Source organism: Channa argus, chromosome 11, assembly GCF_033026475.1.
Source record: "Channa argus isolate prfri chromosome 11, Channa argus male v1.0, whole genome shotgun sequence".
Classification (NCBI taxonomy): domain Eukaryota; kingdom Metazoa; phylum Chordata; class Actinopteri; order Anabantiformes; family Channidae; genus Channa; species Channa argus.
The window spans coordinates 25576811-25597493 of NC_090207.1; the positions used below are offsets into that span (position 1 = coordinate 25576811).

The window sequence follows — 20683 nt, forward strand, 5'->3', positions numbered from 1 at the left end:
CTGTGCGCAAGGGACAAGGCCGAAGTTTAAAACTGGATGCGTGTGATCTTCGGGGCCTCAGGCGGCACTGTATTAAAAACAGGCATGATTCTCTACTGGACATCACTGCATGGGCTCAGGAACACTTCCAAAAATGACTGTCTGTGAACAGAGTTCACTGTGTAATCCACAAATGTAGGTGAAAGAACAAGAAGCCATATGTGAAAACGATCCAGAAATGGCACCATGTTCTCATTAAAAATGGTCTGAGGCAAAATGGTCAGATGAATAAAAATTTGAAATTGTTATTGTAAACCATGGCACTGTGTCCTGCGAACTAAAGAGGAGACAGACCATCCAGCTTGTTATCAGAGGACAGTTTAAAAGCCTGCATCTCTGATGGTATAGGGGTTCATTAGTGCCTATGGTGTGAGCAGCTTACACATCTGGAAAGGCTCCATCAATGCTGAAATGTAGATAGAGGTTTTAGAGCAACATATGCTCCCATGCACACAATGTCTCTTTCAGGAAAGGCCTTGCAAATTTCCCATAAGACAAAACCACATACTGCATCCATCACACCAGCATGGCTTCATAGGAGAAGAGTCCGGGTGCTAAACCGGCCTGCCTGCAGTCCTGACCTTTCACCACTAATAAAATGAAAAAAAAACGGCAACAAAGGTGCAGGACTGTTAAGCAGCAAGAATCCTGCATCAGACAAGAATTGGACAACATTTCTCTCCTAAACTACAGCAACTGGTCTAATCCCTTCCCAGAGGTTTACAGACAGTTGTAAAAGAAAAAAAGGGGGGGGGGGGGGCTACACAATGGTACAAATTACCCTGTTCCAACTTTTTTGAGATGTTTTGCTGCTATTAAATTAAAAATGAGCTAATGAGCTAATCTCCCCCACTTTTCTGGACTTGTGGTTGTAAATCAGACAATCATTTGCCTCTCCTCACCATAATGACCAATAATCTTAAACATAATTTTAATGGTCTGTACCTTTTTGTTTTGCAGCAGCTTCAAATACTTCGGAAAAAACATCACTTTTTACAGCCTATGAAGTAAGAAGGAGTCAACAGTGTGTGAAATCATGTTATATGAAGTGCACTAAAAGAGGCTGCAAAAAATACGGCTAAATTTGACAGCAACAATAGTGAGTGGAGGTGAGTTTCAATTCATATATGAGAATTGATGAAAAAAATGATTGTAAAACAATCTACAGCAAATCTTTTGTGAATATAAAGGCTGTACAAACATAAAATGTTAAACTTAGTGTATAGGCCATTCTTACCCTACAATTTAACAATTTGTATTTAAGTATTGTCCAACAGATTGTAATAAATCTGGCTCAGTGGTAAAGCACTGGGTTGGGATGCAGAAAGCCACGGGTTTGAATCCCACCTCACCAGGTGTGGCACCGCCCAGCCACCAAGGGCCACCATGGTACCTGTCCTGAGTCGGATAAAATGGGAGGGGTTGCAGCAGGAGGGCATCTGGCATGAAAACTCATGTCAAATCAAAGTGCGGAACACGTTCTGCTGTGGTGACCCCTGAAGGGACCATCTAAAAGCCGCTGATCTCCATTCTACATTATTTAGATCCTAATGATACCTATGCTCTCACTGGTATGAGATTGCTGACTTTTACCTTTCTAAATACTTTAATAAAAATAAAACGAGAACATCTGTTGTTGCATCCTTTACCAGAACCAATTCCCGGAGCATTGCTGACATATTTTCACTTTGACATACCTGCTTTGTAAAGTTTTATTAACATTTTTGCAACAGGAAGGACTCAAAGTAGCGTTTGCTTAATCCAGAATCACATTTCAAATCTTTAAACAAAATAGAAAATCCAGGCAGTAGTGCACGTGTGGCTTTCGCTTCTCCCTTCAGTGTGGAAACACTTACCTTCTACGTATGTTGGGAAAGATGCCAGGCTTCTCCTGGACTGTGCATAAAAATGAGAGAAGAATGTGAATTTCTTTTTTTAATTACTTCATCTTGATGTACAAACAGATTAGATGAGACTGCACACTAATAAACAACGCAGAACAACACACCTCTTTACTGGAGGGAGAGGATTCCAAGCTGTCGTCCTGTTGTAGCAGGTGTATGCTGGATGACTCTGCTCCTGGAGGGGAGGGCGAGCCAGAACCTGGAGACTGCAAGGAGAGAAGAATAACAGATTATGACCTGTGAATTGAAATGCTAACTATAGAATGACGCATCACTTTAAACAGATGAAAGCACGAAATTGAACTCGATAATAAAAAACTTTAAAAGGTGAACAGCACTCTAATCATAAGGAAGTCACATTGTGAGACGAAAACTTGTATGACAGAACAGCTCATTTGAGCATAACCAAGCGACTGAATGTTGAGAACTTTAAGCCATGGGACATCAGTTTGTGTCCTTGTGGGCATCGTTAGTCAGTGCTGTTAATTGGTTTATTAGTGGTGTGTAACCTGAGAAACCGGTGGGCAGGTCAGTTAAGATGCTGTCATTCCAGCTAAGCTGTGACATTTGGATACTAAATGCATGTTATTGCTTAAATTGGGAATTCTGAGCTTATTTTTTCTGGTTTTTGATTTCCATCTAACACCTAAACAGCAGCTGATCTCTCTTGCATAAGTATTTTCCTTGCTGAACAGCTGATCTATTTACACCACAGTCTGAGTTATCATGAGCTAGTTTGGTCCAGGAGTCACAGGAGATCAATCTACAAAGACAGTCGTCACATAAGCAGAACTTTGGAGACTTTAGGAGATTATATTTAGAGATTATAGTTAGTATTGTAAAGTACTCATGCAGAACAATTATATTATTGGATTATATTATTTTTCTTTACTGGGTGCTTAAATGTTCCCTTGAATTTATTTTGTCATTTTAATGTGAATCGATAAAGTAACTAGTATCTACAGTTGTCAGGTATTCGTATAAAAGTATCAAGTATTGTAAAAGAGAAAAATGTAAGTACCTCAAAAAAGTATGTCAGTGCAGTTCTTAAGTAAATGTACCCCCTCATTAGAAAAAGCCCATCTATCAGGTTGAATAAATTCAGGACGTCCATACTGGACTTCAAACAGGCAGCCTATAGGAGACTATCTGAGCTGAGTTTGGAGGTCATTAACTGTGCCTAATGATTGCCGGAGGTGTGAAAGACATCTTAGGAGTCCAACTTAGAGCAGACACAGCACTCGAATCAACGCAGGCGCTCCACACAGCCAATGGCAGGAGCATCAGTCACAGAGCACGATCCACCTTATCATGCTCAGAGTCTAAACGTGGCAGACAGTGAAAAGGCAAAAACACAAGCTGTGATGATGTGAGCTGATATGTTACGCAGACACACCGACTGGATGAATCACTGCTTCGAGGCAACAGATCACAGCCCAATGTCATGACACAGAAACGTAGAGCAGTAAGACACATACGGTCCGGCTCAGTCACAGCCTGTGTCTCAGCTCTGGCACAGCTGTCTGCAGCAGTACTTACTGTACATATTTCAGTTTTCCTCCTTTCCCTCCTTCTAGTCAGTCAGGTCTTTGCTTTTGGTGTTCCATCTCTTTTAATTTTACATTTTTCTCATTTGCAGATAGTTCAGCCATCTAAGGCTATAAACACACCAAATTGCTTCTCCTTTACACAGCATTAAAAACTTAATTCCTATGGTTCTAGGGATGGGGTGTAAATGCACTGTATAATCTATATATGCTACTAAACCTCCCTTGTCCCTTCTTTAATTTAAATTACTGTATCTCTCTGACATCATCTGGAGGAGTTTTATATAAACAGTTCGACAAATACTCTGACCAACATGTTCATATAGTATTAGCAACATGTTGATATCCTGTCTGTGGGAATCGGACTAAGCCAATCATTCCTAAATGCACCCTTAACTCAACATATGCCAGAATCACATACTATACTTTTAATTATTAAGTTCAGTTGCAGTTGTTAGTAAAGTTTTTTTCAAAAACTGATGATAATCATTAATTATTGGAATCGTTATTTATATATTTCATGCACAGTACTGTATGTAACATCTGCCCTTTCACACATCTGCACTGTCACAATTAAGATTTCATTTCATTTTTAAGTGCATGAAATGAAAAGTAATGCTGTATAAGCATTTGAAGATTCTCCATTTTTCTGCAGTAGCTATATTAAATTATTATCATAAAACAAAATCCACTATACTTTATATTTAGTATATACAAGAAGTTGCACGAAGTTAAAATTAATTAAACAAAGGAAAAAAAATATGTGACATAAGGAGCAAACAAAATAGCAAAAGCACCAAGTTCTGCTTATTGGGGCTTTAAAATACATATAACGGTTATAATAATCAAATGCTAAGTACATATTGTAGTATATTATCTATAATACAACAGGCACAACTATTTATTTCTGACTTTTCAAGTAAATTGTGTACCTTTATACATGATATAAAATAACTTTTAAATAACTGTTAAAATATAAATTATCAGATTAAAATACTGTAAATGATTATCTGTAAAAACGCAACTTTGGAAAGATAAAAAAAAACTTTGGAATTAGCAAACACCACCACTTATTGTGCTTATGGTTTGAATCTACAAGAGAGCTTCGACATGAAAAGTTTGATATTATAAACACATAATAATGTGCGATTTAAGAACACATCCTACCACTCATGAGACAAAGGATAATGAAACAATTATAAAGTGAAAAAACTCATCACAGAGCTCCACACCTCATCTCCATCTCGCTTCTCGGTCTGCTGCTTCTGCTTGGCTTCTTCCTCCTCAAGCTTTTCTACTTGATACATCCAAAAGTTTTCCATGGCTTTCAGTAAATGCACAAGCCTCAGCTGAACCTCAGTATATGCCACAGGTTGAGAGTGGCAGTGTGGTTAACAGCCGTGTCTACAGATTGAGAGCCTGAGGCTGCTCAGGTGACACTCAGGTATCAGGATTCAACATGGAATTAATAGGCTGGGTCTGTCTCTCTGTTGGCCTCAATTTACTCTGTTGACACAGTGACATCATGTCCTCTTTGGTCATTAAATTAATTTACACTGTTTGTTTTGTCTTTATATAAAGTTTAAAGCCCAGGTTTTAAATCCCCACAGGCTGCAGGTAAGTTCTGATCACTGTGACGACAACAGGAAAGAAGCTCCTGTCATTCTGTTATTGGATCCTTGCTGCATTATTAAACTTGTCTTGCCCTTCACGTTTCTGTCTCACCCTTACTGAATTAATCATTGGATGAAGTGGCGAGGAGGGACAACAATAGTGGGAGAAGGAGAGAAATGCCACATGACTTGCATTTCTATTCAGGCCAAGAACCATGTTTTGATTCGGCACCATGACTTTTAGAGCTGCATGAAAAGGCCAAATAATGTGACAGACGCATGGTAGTTTTACATAGCGCATATATTTTCCAAGAGTACTGTTTAATTTAGTGTGCGAAGTTCACACTAAAAGATTCTGGAGTTAATGTTACACAGTGTTTAAGGCTCAACAAGGTTACTGGTTGAGACAAAATGTAAGAGTTTATCTTATGGACTGTTTGGCAAATTCTTAGCCACTATGGTGACTTTAACAGTTAGTCTAGATTAGACTTGAAAAATATGATGAAAATTGGTGATGTGTGATAATATTGTTCAAAATGACCTGCCGGCTATAGCTCAGTTGGTAAAGGCAGTTGCTTACGGACCACAGGGTGAGTAGTTCGATCCCCGGCCCTGGCTATATGTCGAAGTGTCCCTGGGCAAGACCCTGAACCCCTAACAGCCCATTCCCCCTCCCCAGCGATGCAGTGCCAGTCCAAGCCCGGTAGAAATTGGGGAGGGTTGCGTCAGGAAGGGCATCCGGCGTAAAAACTGTGCCAAATCAACATGCGGACAATGATCCGCTGTGGCGACCCTGAACTCACGGGATACGCCGAAAGGAGAGTAGTTAAATGGTAAATGTTCTGCACTTACATAGCGCTTTTCTACTTCTAAATGCTTTGTTTTTCTGAAATGTTTATCAAAATTGAGGTAAATGTGTTGGATGTATTCTTGTATTTTCAATGAAAAAGAGTTTGTGCAATGCACAGCAACGGGCTGATATGAGTTGCCAAAGGGACGACCAATTTGGTTTGCCACAAAAACATTTTCACTGGCCCCGCCTGGGCCCTATGAACATTTTCTAGGTGCCACTGATGCAGAAAGAATAATGCATTTCAGTTTTAAAACCACACTTTTTGATGTTTCTTAGTTTTCAATGTTTGGACATCTGGGCCTAATCTCACCTAATTCAACAGCAACATCTTTCACGATGGTCATACAGTTGAATTACATCTGCCAACCTTGAAGAAAGTCTTAGAGTATCACCTTTTACCAAAGAAAATGTCAGCGGCAAAAACAGGCCTAACATGAATGACTTGTTATTATCAGAAATATAAACTCAAATTGAGTGTCTACCTTAAAATACAAACGGAACCATTTACATTAGCTTAATATAAACTATGGCAAGAAAAGGTTTAATTCATTCAGTTCTGACTTTATGTCAAAATAAATTTATAATGGCTGCTTATGAGGCTTTTCACTGATTTTACTAAATTATGATAATAAATCTCACATCAAATGAAATCTATATAGACAATCAGTAATATAACAGAGCTAATGTAGGATGTACATCATCATTATCATATAAATCAAGCAGAATGGATGGAATGGAATAGAATGGAAATATTGTTATGTAATATTAATACCATGAACCTTTAAAGTCACAAGAGTTCTTCAACACATTGACATGTAAACAACAAGATGCGGTACATTCTGATCAATAATAACGAGTAAAGCTGCCTTTACCTCGCCTTCCAGTGATGGCTGAAGGTCACACTCAGCAGTGGGGCTTAGATCCTGCCTCATTACCCAAATAGGTTCCTTGGGCTCATCAGGTGTGTAAGGAGATCTCACCGTTCTGGTCTTCACCTCCTCTATGGCCTCCTTAATATCCTTGATGGCCAGAGATATGGCGTCCCTCTTGTCCTGACTGTTCCGCACGGCTACAGGCTCTTCTGATGGGCTCACGGTCTGTTTTCTAGCTGGTTTCCCTCGGCTGGCAGCTTTGTGTTGTTTGTCAGAATCAGTTTGAGACTCAGCTTGGGGTTTTTCTTCTTCCTGACATAGAACATTTTCTTCGTCTATGGTATCGTCTGTAGCACGATGCAGACTCTGAGAGCTTAGGCTTTCTTTGACCTCAGCCACGATACTGTCAATGTCCTCGTCCTGGTCACAGCTGTCAGCGCGTGGGTAAGGAGCAAACTCAGCCTCTTTCTCTGGACTGTCTGACTCCCCATCTGATCGTTCATCATAGTGGCGCAGGCGGGAGCCCACTGCCTCCTGCTGTTGGTAGTCGCCACCTCCTGCCCGGCCATCCAGAAGACGAAAACCTGCCCTCATTTGTTGGAGAGACTCTGTCCCCCCAACCCCATCTATGGCAGATGAAGCTGATGTAGGAGCATCACAGATTTCCTCATAAACATGCTCAGAAAGTGAGTAAATGTCATATGGCTCAGAATAAGCTTCATCCATAAGTCCAGCATCGAAACTCTCCAAGCTCTGGCCGGCCAAGACATCAGACCTTCCTCCAGAATGACTGACGGGCTGTGTGTAGACGTAGTTGGAATAGCCAGCATTCAGTATCTCCTCTGCGTCATCCTCTCTATGGGGGCTTTGGATGTCAGAGAGGGGTTCACGTGGCAGAGGTGGGGACTGAGGAGGATAGTTAGAATGTGGATGGTGATGTTGTTGTTCAGCCTCGGCACTCTCAGTGTATCCCTCCGCCTCAGGTCGAAGCTGTAATCCGTAGGTTCCAGCTTCATCTTCTACCTCTGGCTGACCCTCAGGCTCCAGACACATCATCACCAAGACATCATCCCCTTCAGCTCGGTCAGTATGGGTGTGGAAGCCGCTCTCTGTGCTTGCTGAGCGAGCCAGCACTGAATCGTCCCTTTCTCGTTCATCGTCCTGGGTCATGTCGGAGTGGTGCTGCTTTTCCTGTTGTTGTGCTATATGTTGTGCTCTCTCTGCCTCCCTTTGCTGCCTCTGTCTGTGCCTCTGCTGCTGGGCTCTGAGCTGGGCCTCGCTATCCCCCTGTCTGCGATAACGTGTCACTCCAGGTCGAGGAATGGGCTGGGGCTGTTGGGGCTGTGGAGACTGAGCTCCTAGTTGCAGCTCCATTTCTTGCTGCTCTTGTGGCCTACGATGCTGTGACGCCCTGGCTCTGCTACCAGCACTTACTCCAGCAGGGCCCTCACAGCGCCTGTAGCGCTTTTCCTGGTTGTTGTGGCTACGTGACCGGCTGTTGTGGCGATAGCGATGAGGGGTATCGGTCTCCTCCATCACCTCTTGACCAAGCTCTGTCTCCTGGGGATTCATGTCTGTCTGGTTCTGGTTGCTTCAGTTGTGTCAGAGGAAAGGTTTTAGGAGTCCATTGTCAGCAGGAATGTCTCTGATGTCAGAGCAAAGGCTGCTGGGAGGGGACTGAAAATGACAGAATGAGAAAAAAAAATTATTTGAGTAAAGAGAAAGGAAACAACTATAAGAAAGGCTCTCTGATCTGGGAAAAGTGAGTGGCCACATGTGTACACCCTTATCCTTTGATTCCAAATGTGCTACTTTAGTGGCAACTGGGCTCGCTTGATTTTCTTGAGAACATTTTGCTTCTTATCCAAAGAAGCTTCTTCAGTTCTAATTGAATGATTAAGAGGCTCAGGTCTTTAACCTCTGTGGGGGTCATTGGCCAAATACATACTTTATGTCATTTAGAACCAAGAAGAAGTTCTGAGGAACATCTTTAGGATAGCCATGACCTGGATGACTGAGAATTTCCACACTCATAGCTTGCAGTGTGTAAATGTTATGCAGGTTTGCTTTGTGTGGTGTGTAAGAAAGCACTCTACCCAAAAAGCTTTATCAATTATCACTGTATATCTACATTAAAATTCAACAGTGGTTAAGATATTGTCTCAATAGTAAGCTTGGACAATAGTTGTGTGGAAATATAAACTTCTTTTTTTTTTGTCCTTTTGAGTTCAGGGTCACCGCAGCAGATCACTGTCCAAATGTTGACTTGGCACAGTTTTTATGCCAGATGCCCTTTCTGACGCAACCCTCCTCAATGGGGAATGGGTTGTTGGGGGTTCAGTGTCTTGCCCAGAAATGCTGGGACCGGAACCGGGGAGTGAACCACTGACCCTGTGGTCCTTGGACGACTGCCTTTACCAACTGAGTTATTATGCTTATTATGTCTTATTTAATATCCACATTGATTCATTTATTCCTGTTCCTGAACCCGTTCTGACTGTTAATTAGTGAATGAAAGGCCTGGCCTTGGCTTTGCCTATCTGTCCTAACAAGCCTTTAAGTTCATTTGCATTCCTAGAGCCAGACTAACAGAATTCTGTATGTTTTTTCGAGCCAGATTAGATCTATTCATTGGATAGAGGACAATCTGGCCACCACATTGTACTAGCTGAACTGTGCATTCTTACATTGTAATTGAATGTAGGGGGATGCAAACATAACCATAAAACTAACATAATAATGCATAATTATCAACAGAAGTGCTGAAATGGTGAAGGGGCATATCATCAAAAGATGTAGCAAAATAATGAAAATTAATTTAGTGCAAAGGTTTGCATCAGTCTTAAAAAATTAATTAAAATTAACTGTATTCATTTCTGATGAATGAACATTTGTACTGGTTAATTGTGAATGAAATATTATAATATCCTGTTAACAAATTCTTTGTTTTACAGGATTATTTTCTATCAAGTACGAAATACCTGTAGCGAGATTGGTGGTAGTGTTGTTTGAACCTGTGCAAATTTCATTTCAAACTGGATCAAAATGGGCATAATAATCTTCAGAAAAATACTGAACCACATTTGACTGCTGTCTTTTCTTTATAGTCACATCTGCAACTGATATGCCTCCATTCTCCCTTCAGTCTAGTGACTGTGTCTCAGTCAACACTGGGCCAGTGACGTAAAGGTAATTGCAGGCTCAGTTCTTACTGTCAGAGGCATCAACAACACATCTACTGGAGCACAATACACTTTATTCATTGTTCATTAAACTATGCTCATCATATAAAAAGAGTTTATTTGGTTCTTAGTATATTAATCCCCTGAAACAAAAACTCATTGTCATGCTGCAAAATGCTCAAAATGAAACCCCACCATATAACATAAATATTCCAGAGACATATAATTAAAAACAAAACAGGCAAAATGCCTATTGGTGCTGCTAAGTAAACCATAACAGCACTAAATCAGTCTGCTGTAATCTAAATAAAATGGGGCAAATGCTACAACGCCGAATTATACAAACTATTATACAAAAATATAAAAGACAATGCCAGTGGAAGTTCATTAAGACAGGGGTGTCAAATGGTTTCAGAAAGCCAGTGTGCATCTGTGATTTCAGTGAGACAGTGGACATGGGTGGGCATGGGTGGGCTGGGCTTTGAGCTCTGGTAGAAACACTGTTACATCAGTACCTAAACAACTGCTGCATTTTACCCACAAAAGGAGTCCGAATAGTTAAAAGCAAAGCTAGGAATAATAGATTCTTTCTTTGTTACTTGTTTTCTAAGGCTGACCTGGTAATCAGCCCTCCATACATGCTCAGTGGGAAATGCAGAAAAAATCTGCTGTAAACTGATTAGGGTGAAGCTATTCACATTTAGGAATACGTTTTAACATGGCACAAGTCAGAACAGCATGCATTCACATTAAGGTGCACGGATAAGCACCAATGTTATTAAGGAATATTAAATCAAAAACAAAAAAAACTACTTTCATTAAGTAAAATAAAGATTTACTCCAAATTTAGCTCCAATTTTATTAGAAGTGATTGTAAAATAAGACTAAACTAGGTTGGACTGCATAGTTTGTCTTTTTCAGACTGCTTCCCCTTTTGGTACCAGGTACCAGAATGGCAGATACGCCCTCTTACAATGTTGCCAAAATAATAATTATTTTCATACTTTCCCCCCTAAACAGTTAAAAATGCTGCATCACAACTTTGCAAACATACCGAGTTGTTTGGCTTAGGCACAATGACATCAGACTCACAGATCACTTTACCAGCAATGTTAGGTGCCTCATGTCTATAAAAGGCATCAATACAGTTCCACTCATTGGATCTGAAACTAGCAGAGAATATGAATCAGAAAACAAAGGGAATCTGAAATGTGAAAGTCCTGGGTTGTATTGGCTTGTTGCCCACTTTGGTTTAAAACTACATTGATGCTTTAATGTAAAATCTGATTAGGCAGTGTGAGAATTTAGCTGATTGGGGATCAGAGCAATTTCCAGATTATCCGGGGAATAGGGAATCAATCCACAAGGATATTGTGCCAAATCAGTTTTGGTGAATAATGGATAATATAGGCAAAGACCATGCGAAAACTCCACCGGGCACTGTTGGCACTGATTGCTTTTAGGGAAGCTGGTTTCTCCCATATGTCCTCAAAGCTCTAACCTTCTAACAACTTGTAATATAACGTTGTGTCTGTATGTTGATTTATCATGCTGATCAAATTATGTTTGTGAAGCAGTCACTCACCTTCTGTTCTCAGATGTGAGTTTTCTGTTGTATTGACCCTGTGTTGGTTGTATTTCCAGTAGTACATTTACATCCTGCTTTGTTCAAGTCCATCCTGAAACAAAAGGAAAATAACACTACAGTACAGCTTCCTTGCAAACTAAGAAAGAGAACGACAAAGAAAGTGACAAAGTCTCAATGAGAGAAACCTTGTTCATCACTCCAGTTGCCATGTTCCAGTATTGCACAATGAGACGTAGGAAAATGTATGACACAGAATGTTTAAAAAGAAATCACCCTACACACTCGCTTGTCTGTCTGAGAACAAATAAGGCATTTCATAGCCATAGGTAAGGTTATTACCTTTACTATCACCACTGAATGCCCAATCACAATCCCCATCTAATTCTCACCCTAAAAAGCTCTTTGAAGCCTAACTTATTTAAGCTTATCTTAAAAAAGCTGGGCTTTATTTAATGAGAACCAGCCAAAATGCCATCACAATCCAATAATGACATGCACACCAATGCAGAGGACACTCAATAGTCTGAGTCATATTTGTGACCAGTCTGTGAAATTGTAAATGAGCTATACTTTATGTCTGAATACTGTATATACAGTAATAAATTAACTAAATGCAAATGTTAAGGAATTGCATTGTGCTCTGTCATGTTGTTCACCCTTATGCATTTGTGCATAGTCTCTAGGATGCTCTACAAACCCTTACAGTCATTTTACAACACTCGCCGAGATTCTGAAGGTCCTTCTTGAGTACTCATAGACTCTTTTAGATCCTTCTTATTCTTTTCCTTTTGGCCGTTCTTTTTAGGTGTCTTTTGACACTAACTAACCTTATGTCCTCTCTCACTAAATCCATAAATCTCCTCTTTGGTCTTCCTCCAAACTCAGCATCCTTCTACCGATATATTCACAGTTTCTCCTCTGAACATGTCCAAACCACCTCAATCTGGCCTCTCTATCTTTATCTCCAAAACATCTAACATGAGCTGTCCCTGTGATGTCCTCATTCCTGATCTTGTGCATCCTGGTCACTCCCAAAGAGAACCTCAACATCTTAAGCTCTGCTACCTCCAGCTCTGCCTCCTGTCTTTTCTTCAGTGCCACTGTCTCTAAGCCGAACAACATCGCTGGTCTCACCACCATCTTGAAGTCGTTTCCTTACATTTTTTCTGATACTCTTACCTGAGACTTTTGTCCACCGTTCCAACTTGCTTGCAAATGGCTTCCATACCGATCATGTATGGAAGTCAAATTTGATCTAGAAGTCATGATTCGCATGTTTAATTTGGCATCTGTTTTACGTCAGATGCCCTTCCTGACACAACCCACTGCATTTATCTAGACTGGCACAAGAAGACACAGGCTTGTGCCCCCTTGTGGTTGCATTATAGATTCTTCTAGATCCCTGGATCCAAAAATAATCTGGTTCAGACCTAGACAAGTATTATTTTAGTCTGTTTTTCTAATATGTTAACACCAGAAATTAAAAAATGGTTGCCATGAACTGCTTTCCACAGAATCTGAAGTTTTAACATTGTAAGTTAAATGTATATAATAAATGAGAGGAACAAGCTGGGACTATGCTTCCCTCTGCTCTAATACCATCTACTACACTTTGTCATGTTCTGCACAGACTTTCAAGTATTAGTCATTACAATAAATAAAAAGCTGCAGAACTTACTAATCAACCAGAAACAATTTAATGTCTTTAATTGGTCACAAGAGTGAGCCTCCCCCAACACTGTGGGAAACTAATGTCTTTGCACTGCCGTTTATGCAGTTAAATGAGTCTGATTGCATGAAATGCACTGAAAGCACCTCTCTACAGGACCATAAGCTTTACAACAAATTTCTGCCTAAAAATACTCAAAACAGTTATGTACTGTAACTTTAATGTGAACTTGCTTAGAAATTGTGATGTCCTCTGAACTTCTTATATAAGCCAATTTTTCATATAATAGCAATTAGCCTTTGTGAAGTGCAGTTTTAATATATCCTTTTAATCAATCCTTTTAATCTGTCCTTTGCACACATTCATAGAACATTTTCCTGCCTCTGAACTTACATTAGATGAGTGTATGGCCATGGTGCAGAACAATTTCCAGGAAGACATCTGCTGAAGAGGAAACATCAGCCAGGATCATACAAGTCTGTGGGCAGACCTGTAAGTGTGTTTTTAATATCACACTGTAAATAGAATAGGATTATGAGGGCGGCTGTAGCTCAGTTGGTAAAGCAGTCATCCATGAACCAGTCAGTGGCTCGATCCCTGGTCCCGGCTATATGTTGAAGTGTCTCTGGGCAAGACACTAAGCCCCTAAGAGCCCATTCCCATCCCCAGCTGTGCAGTGCCGGTCCAAGCCCGATAGAAATTGGGGAATGTTGTGTCAGGGAGGGGCATCCGGCGTAAAAACTGTGCCGAATCAACATGCAGACGATGATCCTCTGTGGCGACCCCAAACTCACGAGATAAGCCGAAATAAAAAAAAAAATAAAAAAAAATAATAACTAAAATTAAATAGGATTATATTGCATCAAGAGTCTACCAAAACAAGCAGCCACTGTGAGATGGGTTTGCAGCATTCCTGGCCTCAACAATATTATACCCAATACTGACATCAGACACCTAAAGTTGAGTACCAGCACTATTCAGCCAAACTTGTGTCTGTGCAGGACAGCAGACAGAAAGCTGTTTATTAAAGTCTGTAGCCGAATCCCTGCAATGCAGTATGTTTGTCACCAAGTGGCATTAGCACTGCTCATCTTCAGTCAAAACAGGCCATATTAGATAAATCCTGTTATCTGGTCAGCTAACCAGCTAATAATATCACAGGTAGAAACAGTGTAAACCGAAAAACAATAAGTTGAAATAGCTGCAAGGTGTAGAGTCATACTGTGATTTACTGTATATCCAAATTTGTCATGCACTGGTAACCACACAGCAAGAAAGTTCTGGAGTTGGACCTGCTGACCGGCTGGGGCATTTCTGTGTGAAGTATGTGTTTTCTTCCCATAACTCCACTAGTGTTACATGGTGTCCTCTCTCATACCAACACATGCAGATTAATGGGTGACTAATTGTCTGTGTGTGGGAATGTAAGTGTAAATAGTTGCTTGTGTCCACGTGTCAGCCCTGTGATAGACTGGTGACCTGACTGACCTTTCCTAGTGTCATCTGGGATTAGCTTTAGCCTTGTGCAATGATAAACTGTATAACTGATGGATGGACACCTCCTCCAACATGTTATTAAGGTAAATTACTTTACCAGAGGACAAAGCACATACAACACATAACACAAACAGTAAGAGACAATGAAGATATTGAGACCATAATGTCACCTAATCCTGAAGAAGTGTACTGGGGGAATATAAAAATCTTTGGTAACCACGATAAAAGTTAGTTAATGAATACTGTCAAGAGACAGTATTTGACACAAAATGGCTTCAATAGCTCATGTCAACATGCAGGACTGATACTTTAAACTAAAAATTGTAAAAAGAAGGAAAATATATATTTGGATTGAGTTGCTGAATCAACTTAATATCTTGAGTTGAGTGAACTTTGGTTCTCGTGTTCAGTTAACTAAATAAGTTTTACCTTTTCAAAACTCAAACTGATGTTGAATAACTATTAGACCTAAGTTCCAGTTAAACTGTGTTTTCAAGAGAGCAGTTAAAATTACCTTTCAAAGTTGTACAAACTTAAAGTCATTTAGCATAGAAATTGAATTTTGTAAACCTAATTAATATGTAAAAGTATAGCTTCTACATAAATAAACAAATAGGACTCCCTCTCTAAGGGTTGATGTTTGATTTGGCCATTATGGGCTACGGTAGAAAGAGGACCTGTTCCCTATGTAGATAGCAAAGGCTCCTTCTAAGCAAAAAGAAATGAAGTGGTTCTTAATATCTAATAATAGGTGATTACACACTAATGGTAACATAATTATGATTTCTAGATTCTATTTCTGCTAATGCATCTATATAAATCCTACACACCTTTAAGGTACTTCTGTCCTGGGCCTGAGCCTCCAGCTATGGTAAAATACGCCTGTTACATATAGTACACAGCGCATTGTGGCAGGTTAAAATGAAACTCCAATTTTAATTAGACAAGCCAGTGGAAGTAACAGCAATTTTCTGTAAAGTCAGTGCTGCATGGTAAGTAATGTCTTTTCCACTGTTTTGTCATTTACCATAGTGATTTGTGATGCTGTGCCTAAACAATGATTCTCTATGACGGAGCTCCATCATGTGGTGATATGTGTATAACTCAGCAGCAAACCAAAGTCTGTGTCAATATTTTCTAGACAGGGGAGAGAATGCATTATTTGATAGATCGCTCATGGTAATGCTTTCTTTACCCTCCCTCTCATTCTTAGAGCTCAACAGCTGTGGGACTCATGGTTGTCAAGGAAACCACCCGATAATTGCTCTCTGAGGGAGGGCAGATGAAGTGGTGACCTCTCCAGGGGGGTAGCAGTGTTCTCCCACCTCCACCACTATGGTTGACACATTCAACCCTCTACCACCTGCCATGGAAGAGCTAATAAGACAGAGGAGAAGTCAAAATAGGTATCTTAACACCAGTATCTTAATTATTAGTGGTACATCTCTTGTTATAACTGTGGTATTTTTACTCTGCTGAGTGGCTAATGCTGGTTGGTGTGGAATGATTCCCATATGCACCATTTCCAAATTCTCTTTTTAATACCCATCTTTTTTTTAATGTGAGGAAATGTTCTCTTTGCAAGCAAGTAGTTTTTCTCTGCTAAGCCTGCAAAGGAAAATCACGGTACAGATGTAAAGCACCCGGATACAAAAACAAATGAATTCTCACCATCACTTCAAATAAAGGTGGCGGATGACACCTTTATTTGCATGTGTTTTCTCCCATCTTGTCAATTATTTTGTTAGTATTTAGGTAACAATTTAACAAAATAAAGTGTGGTTGTGTAACTGGAGCAAGGCAGACAGACTCCATCAGGTGTAGTATGGTAAAAGCCTAATTAACGCAGCATGATGCTAAGACTCCATGTGATGTGTAAACGGATGAGAACAAAGCAGAAGATACATGCAGTGAGAACTGTCTTAATCATCACTGCGCTGGCTGCAATTAACATTCAGAGTTTTCTTTGTCGAGTTTGCAGAAGTGTGGGGGCTTGTTGCTATATTTTCATTTTGGTTTCTTTAGCCCCATTTAAAGCATTGAAGGTTAGAACAAATTAAAATTATTAAGGATACTCTATCCAGGTACCTGCATATACGCTAAAACCCTACTCTGAACTCTGTGTAGCTGAGAGCATAATTTACTCTGACCAAAAACTGTCTCTCAAAGACAACACAAGTCACGTAAAATCAGATAGAATTACCGCCTTGCATTTGTATGTCCCTACCAAAAAGGCAAACAGTAAATGGTCTGCACTTGGTCGTGCTTTTCCACCTCAAAGCGCTTTACACTGCTTCTTATTCACCCATTCGCACTCACAATCACACACACACTCATACACCGATGGGGGAGCTGCTATGCAGCTGACCAACGCTCACCGGGAGCAACTAAGTTGGGGTTCAGTGTCTTGCTCAAGGACACTTCAACATGTGACCAGAGGAGCCGGGGCTTGAAGGCCAGTTGCAGTTCACATTAATGTCTGTCCAGACTTATATTCTAATCAGCTCCTTCATGAGTCAAAGCAGATGTGTGTGCCAAATGTAATAAAATTATCTCTGGGTGGTCCTCAGATATTGCACTAATGAGAGTGGGTAAGTCAAGTGCCTATAAAAAAATCAAGAAACATTTCCATCTCAGTGGTCACAAGAAAGTACAGTATTATTAAACTACTAAAAAAGTATTGATACCATATTACAAGCCAACCCCCCTACACATTAAAAAAAATGAGGGGGTACAAGCTCAAATGTCTTTGTACTGCTTTTGGTAGAAATTGGCCTAAACAACTGCAGCTTTAAACAAAAATTGACTCTTTAAAATGAAAAATATCCAAAGCACGAAAATTTGCTGGTTTTGGGCAAAGACTAATAATGTAATGTTTATTTGTGTACTGTGTCCTATTAAGGGTTTATGTCAATACAACTAAACCTGTTTAAGTAAAACCTTAAAATGTTTTAAACCAATGGATTTTCACAGAATTCTTTAGTAAAGTCAGCAAAATGAGTGAAGACATCTATCAGAAGATGCGCTGAAAAAAGTCACTGAAATGTTCTTCTGTAAATAAATAATGTGCTGGGAAGAGCACCAGAGGGCAGAAGCCTTTCTACAGTAAGTGTGTCATCATCTGTAAGATCTTCTCCTTTGTCTAATTAGTTGCTCTGCACTCTGAATCATGAAGCACAAACATGGTCCACAGAAGATGCAACCAAGATTATATTATAAAGGAAGAAACTACCACAGCCCTCTGTGCAGCAGCTCAATCTGATCAACATGAATCGCTAGCGTAACAAAAACGAAATCAAATAGCCGTTAAAATGTTTTTATGAAATGAAAGCTGCACCCAGAACAGAACTGCCTGCATGTAATTCATTATTAGATTAAATTGGTTTTTCCCAAAATGTAAATATACCCACTGACTGTTTTAGTCACACCTCAGACGTTCTTCTTACATATGGTATGTAAGGAGTACGGAAACTGATAATAAACAGTATTTCCTCATAATTTTCTTTTGTCTGACAATTTTCTAAGAACATTTGAATTTACAATAATGGATTAAACAGCAGTTAGAAAAGAATTCCACTACACCAGATGTGAAAATGCTGTGAACAAATTTAAGGAAATTATTTAATCATTTCCACCAGCATGTTTCAATAAAATGGTGAGTATCCACCTTTATTTTTCTCCCCTACAATTTGATTATCTTGTTGTAGATACTGGAGCCTCATTGTGTATGATAGTAGATACTGTTGCCCCTCAAGAAAAAAGAAAAAGAAAAAAAAAAAAAAACAGTAAATCAGGAGACGACCTGCATGGTTCAATTTATAAATGTGCAGCTTAAAGCAGGTGTAACGAAAGTTAGAAAGGCAGTGGCATTGCACTAATTTAGATAAATCCCATTCAGCCTGGAAAAACAGTTTCATAAAGTATAAAAATGCCCTCTGTAATACCAGAGCAGCATATTATTCATCATGAAGAACAACCCACGGTTTCTTTTCAGCACTGCAGCCAGGCTGACTAAGAGCCATATTTCTGTTCAGCCTAGTATTCCCTTAACTCTGAGCAGCAATGACTTCATGACCTTCTTTAATAAAATTGTAGCTATTAGGGAAAAAAAAAACACCAGGTCCTCCCCGCAAATATTATAGATAGATCTTCATGTACAACAGCTCTAAAATTATCAATAAGACCCCTCTTACACTGCTTTTTACCAAGACCTTGCTGAGCTAACTCCAACAATTGCTTCTTCAAAACTAACATGTCTTTTAGACCCTGTCCGAACCAAATAGCTTAAATAAATAAAAAAATAAAAAATAAAAATCTAATATGAACATGTCTATTAAAGGTAAAACATACCTTTAATAGACATGTTCATATTAGATTTTATCAATCTATCCTTAGGAACTGGCTATGTATCAAAGTCCTATAAAGTTGCTGTAATCAAACCTTTACTCAAAAAACGGGTCTTGATCGAGGTGATTTAGCTAATTATAGACCAATATCCAATCTCCCCTTTATTTCTAAAATCCTTGAAAAAGCAGCTGCAAAGCAATTATGTGACCACTTGTACAAGAATAATTAGTTTTAAGACTTTCAGTCAGCATTTAGAGTTCATCATAGAACAGAAACAGCACTGGTAAAAGTCACCAACGATCTTCTCATGTCCTCAGATAATAGACTTGTGTCTATACTCATCCTACTAGACCTTAGTGTGGCATTTGACATCATTGACCACAGCATTTTATTACAAAGACTGGAACATCGATTTGGGATAAAAGGAACTGCACTGCGTTGGTTTAAATCGTATCTGTAAGACAGATTCCAATTTGTTCATGTTAATGAATCTTCTATATGCACAAAAGTTAGTTATGGAGTTCCACAGGGCTCCGTGTTAGGACCAATACTTTTCACTCTGGACATTATTTGTAGGCTACATTATTAGGAAAAATTCCATAAAAGTTCACTGCTATGTAGATGATACCCAGCTAAATTTATCTGTGAAACCAAAAAAAACTCTAACCAACTAGACCTCGAAGACCTTGAAGTACCACGTTATCCGATTAGACTACTTCGGTCCCAGAATGCAGACCTACTTGTGGTTCCCAGAGTTTCCAAAAGTAGAATGGGAGGCAAAGCCTTTAGCTGGTTCCTGCGGAACCAGCTCCCTGTTCCGATTCTTTTATGATACTTTTATGCTAAGGCTTAAAACCTTCCCTTTTGATAAAGCTTATAGGTAAAGCTACTCAGTCAACCTGACCTAGCTCTTGGTTGTGGGTTAGTTTTAGACTGTTGGGAACCAAAAATCCAAAGCGCACAACAGATGAGGAAGTCTGAGCACATCTGATTAGATAGGTAACCAGGTTTCAGCACAGATGAGCATGATACAAAGGTCAATCTCCATTTATACATAAGTGTGAGACCTTCTGTGCTGCTGCGATGCACTGTAGACATGAGAGTGAGAGTTTCAGAGCAACATTATCAGTGAGATCTGCATATAGCAGGGGAAACAAACAGGATTAGTCAAGGGTTTATGAGAGACATTTGGACTGCACATGTCGAATTGTACACATACAAAGGGAATGAGGGAAACATGAGCCTGTTAGCTCACAATGCAGGATTAACGGTTACCTCTGTAGAGATCCGAATTTTATAAAGCTATGAAATGTTTTATAGTGAAACTGCAGGAATGAACTCGAGTTTCAAAGGTCTATTGATTTAGTGCCCAGTGTATTGTATTGTACATTTCTGAGATCCTTGTATTTTGATTGGATCTGTTTCATAATAGTAAAGAACAGGCAAATCAATTAATTCCGGAATAGTTCTTTGGTACGATGTGCCAGAGTAAATGACGGTTAAGCAATACGTAATTAACAAGGTCTTACTATAGTTTGTGCCATGCAGCAGCAGCAAAAAAAAAAAAAATGA

The 20683-nt window shown here is 39.5% G+C and overlaps 1 protein-coding gene across 4 annotated transcripts in view; it reads right to left on the minus strand.

Moving 5' to 3' along the window:
• The window catches only part of apba1a (amyloid beta (A4) precursor protein-binding, family A, member 1a), a 51618-nt gene that overhangs the window by 16688 nt on the left and 14247 nt on the right, over positions 1-20683 (minus strand). For all 4 annotated transcript variants that reach the window (XM_067520304.1, XM_067520301.1, XM_067520302.1 and 1 more), the window contains exons 2-5: positions 11596-11689; positions 6829-8505; positions 2048-2149; positions 1896-1935 (exon numbers count right to left, since the gene is read on the minus strand). In XM_067520304.1, the coding sequence (XP_067376405.1) occupies positions 1896-1935; positions 2048-2149; positions 6829-8400 (1714 nt within the window). In that variant the 5' untranslated portion in view covers positions 8401-8505; positions 11596-11689. The remainder of the gene's footprint in view (positions 1-1895; positions 1936-2047; positions 2150-6828; positions 8506-11595; positions 11690-20683) is intronic.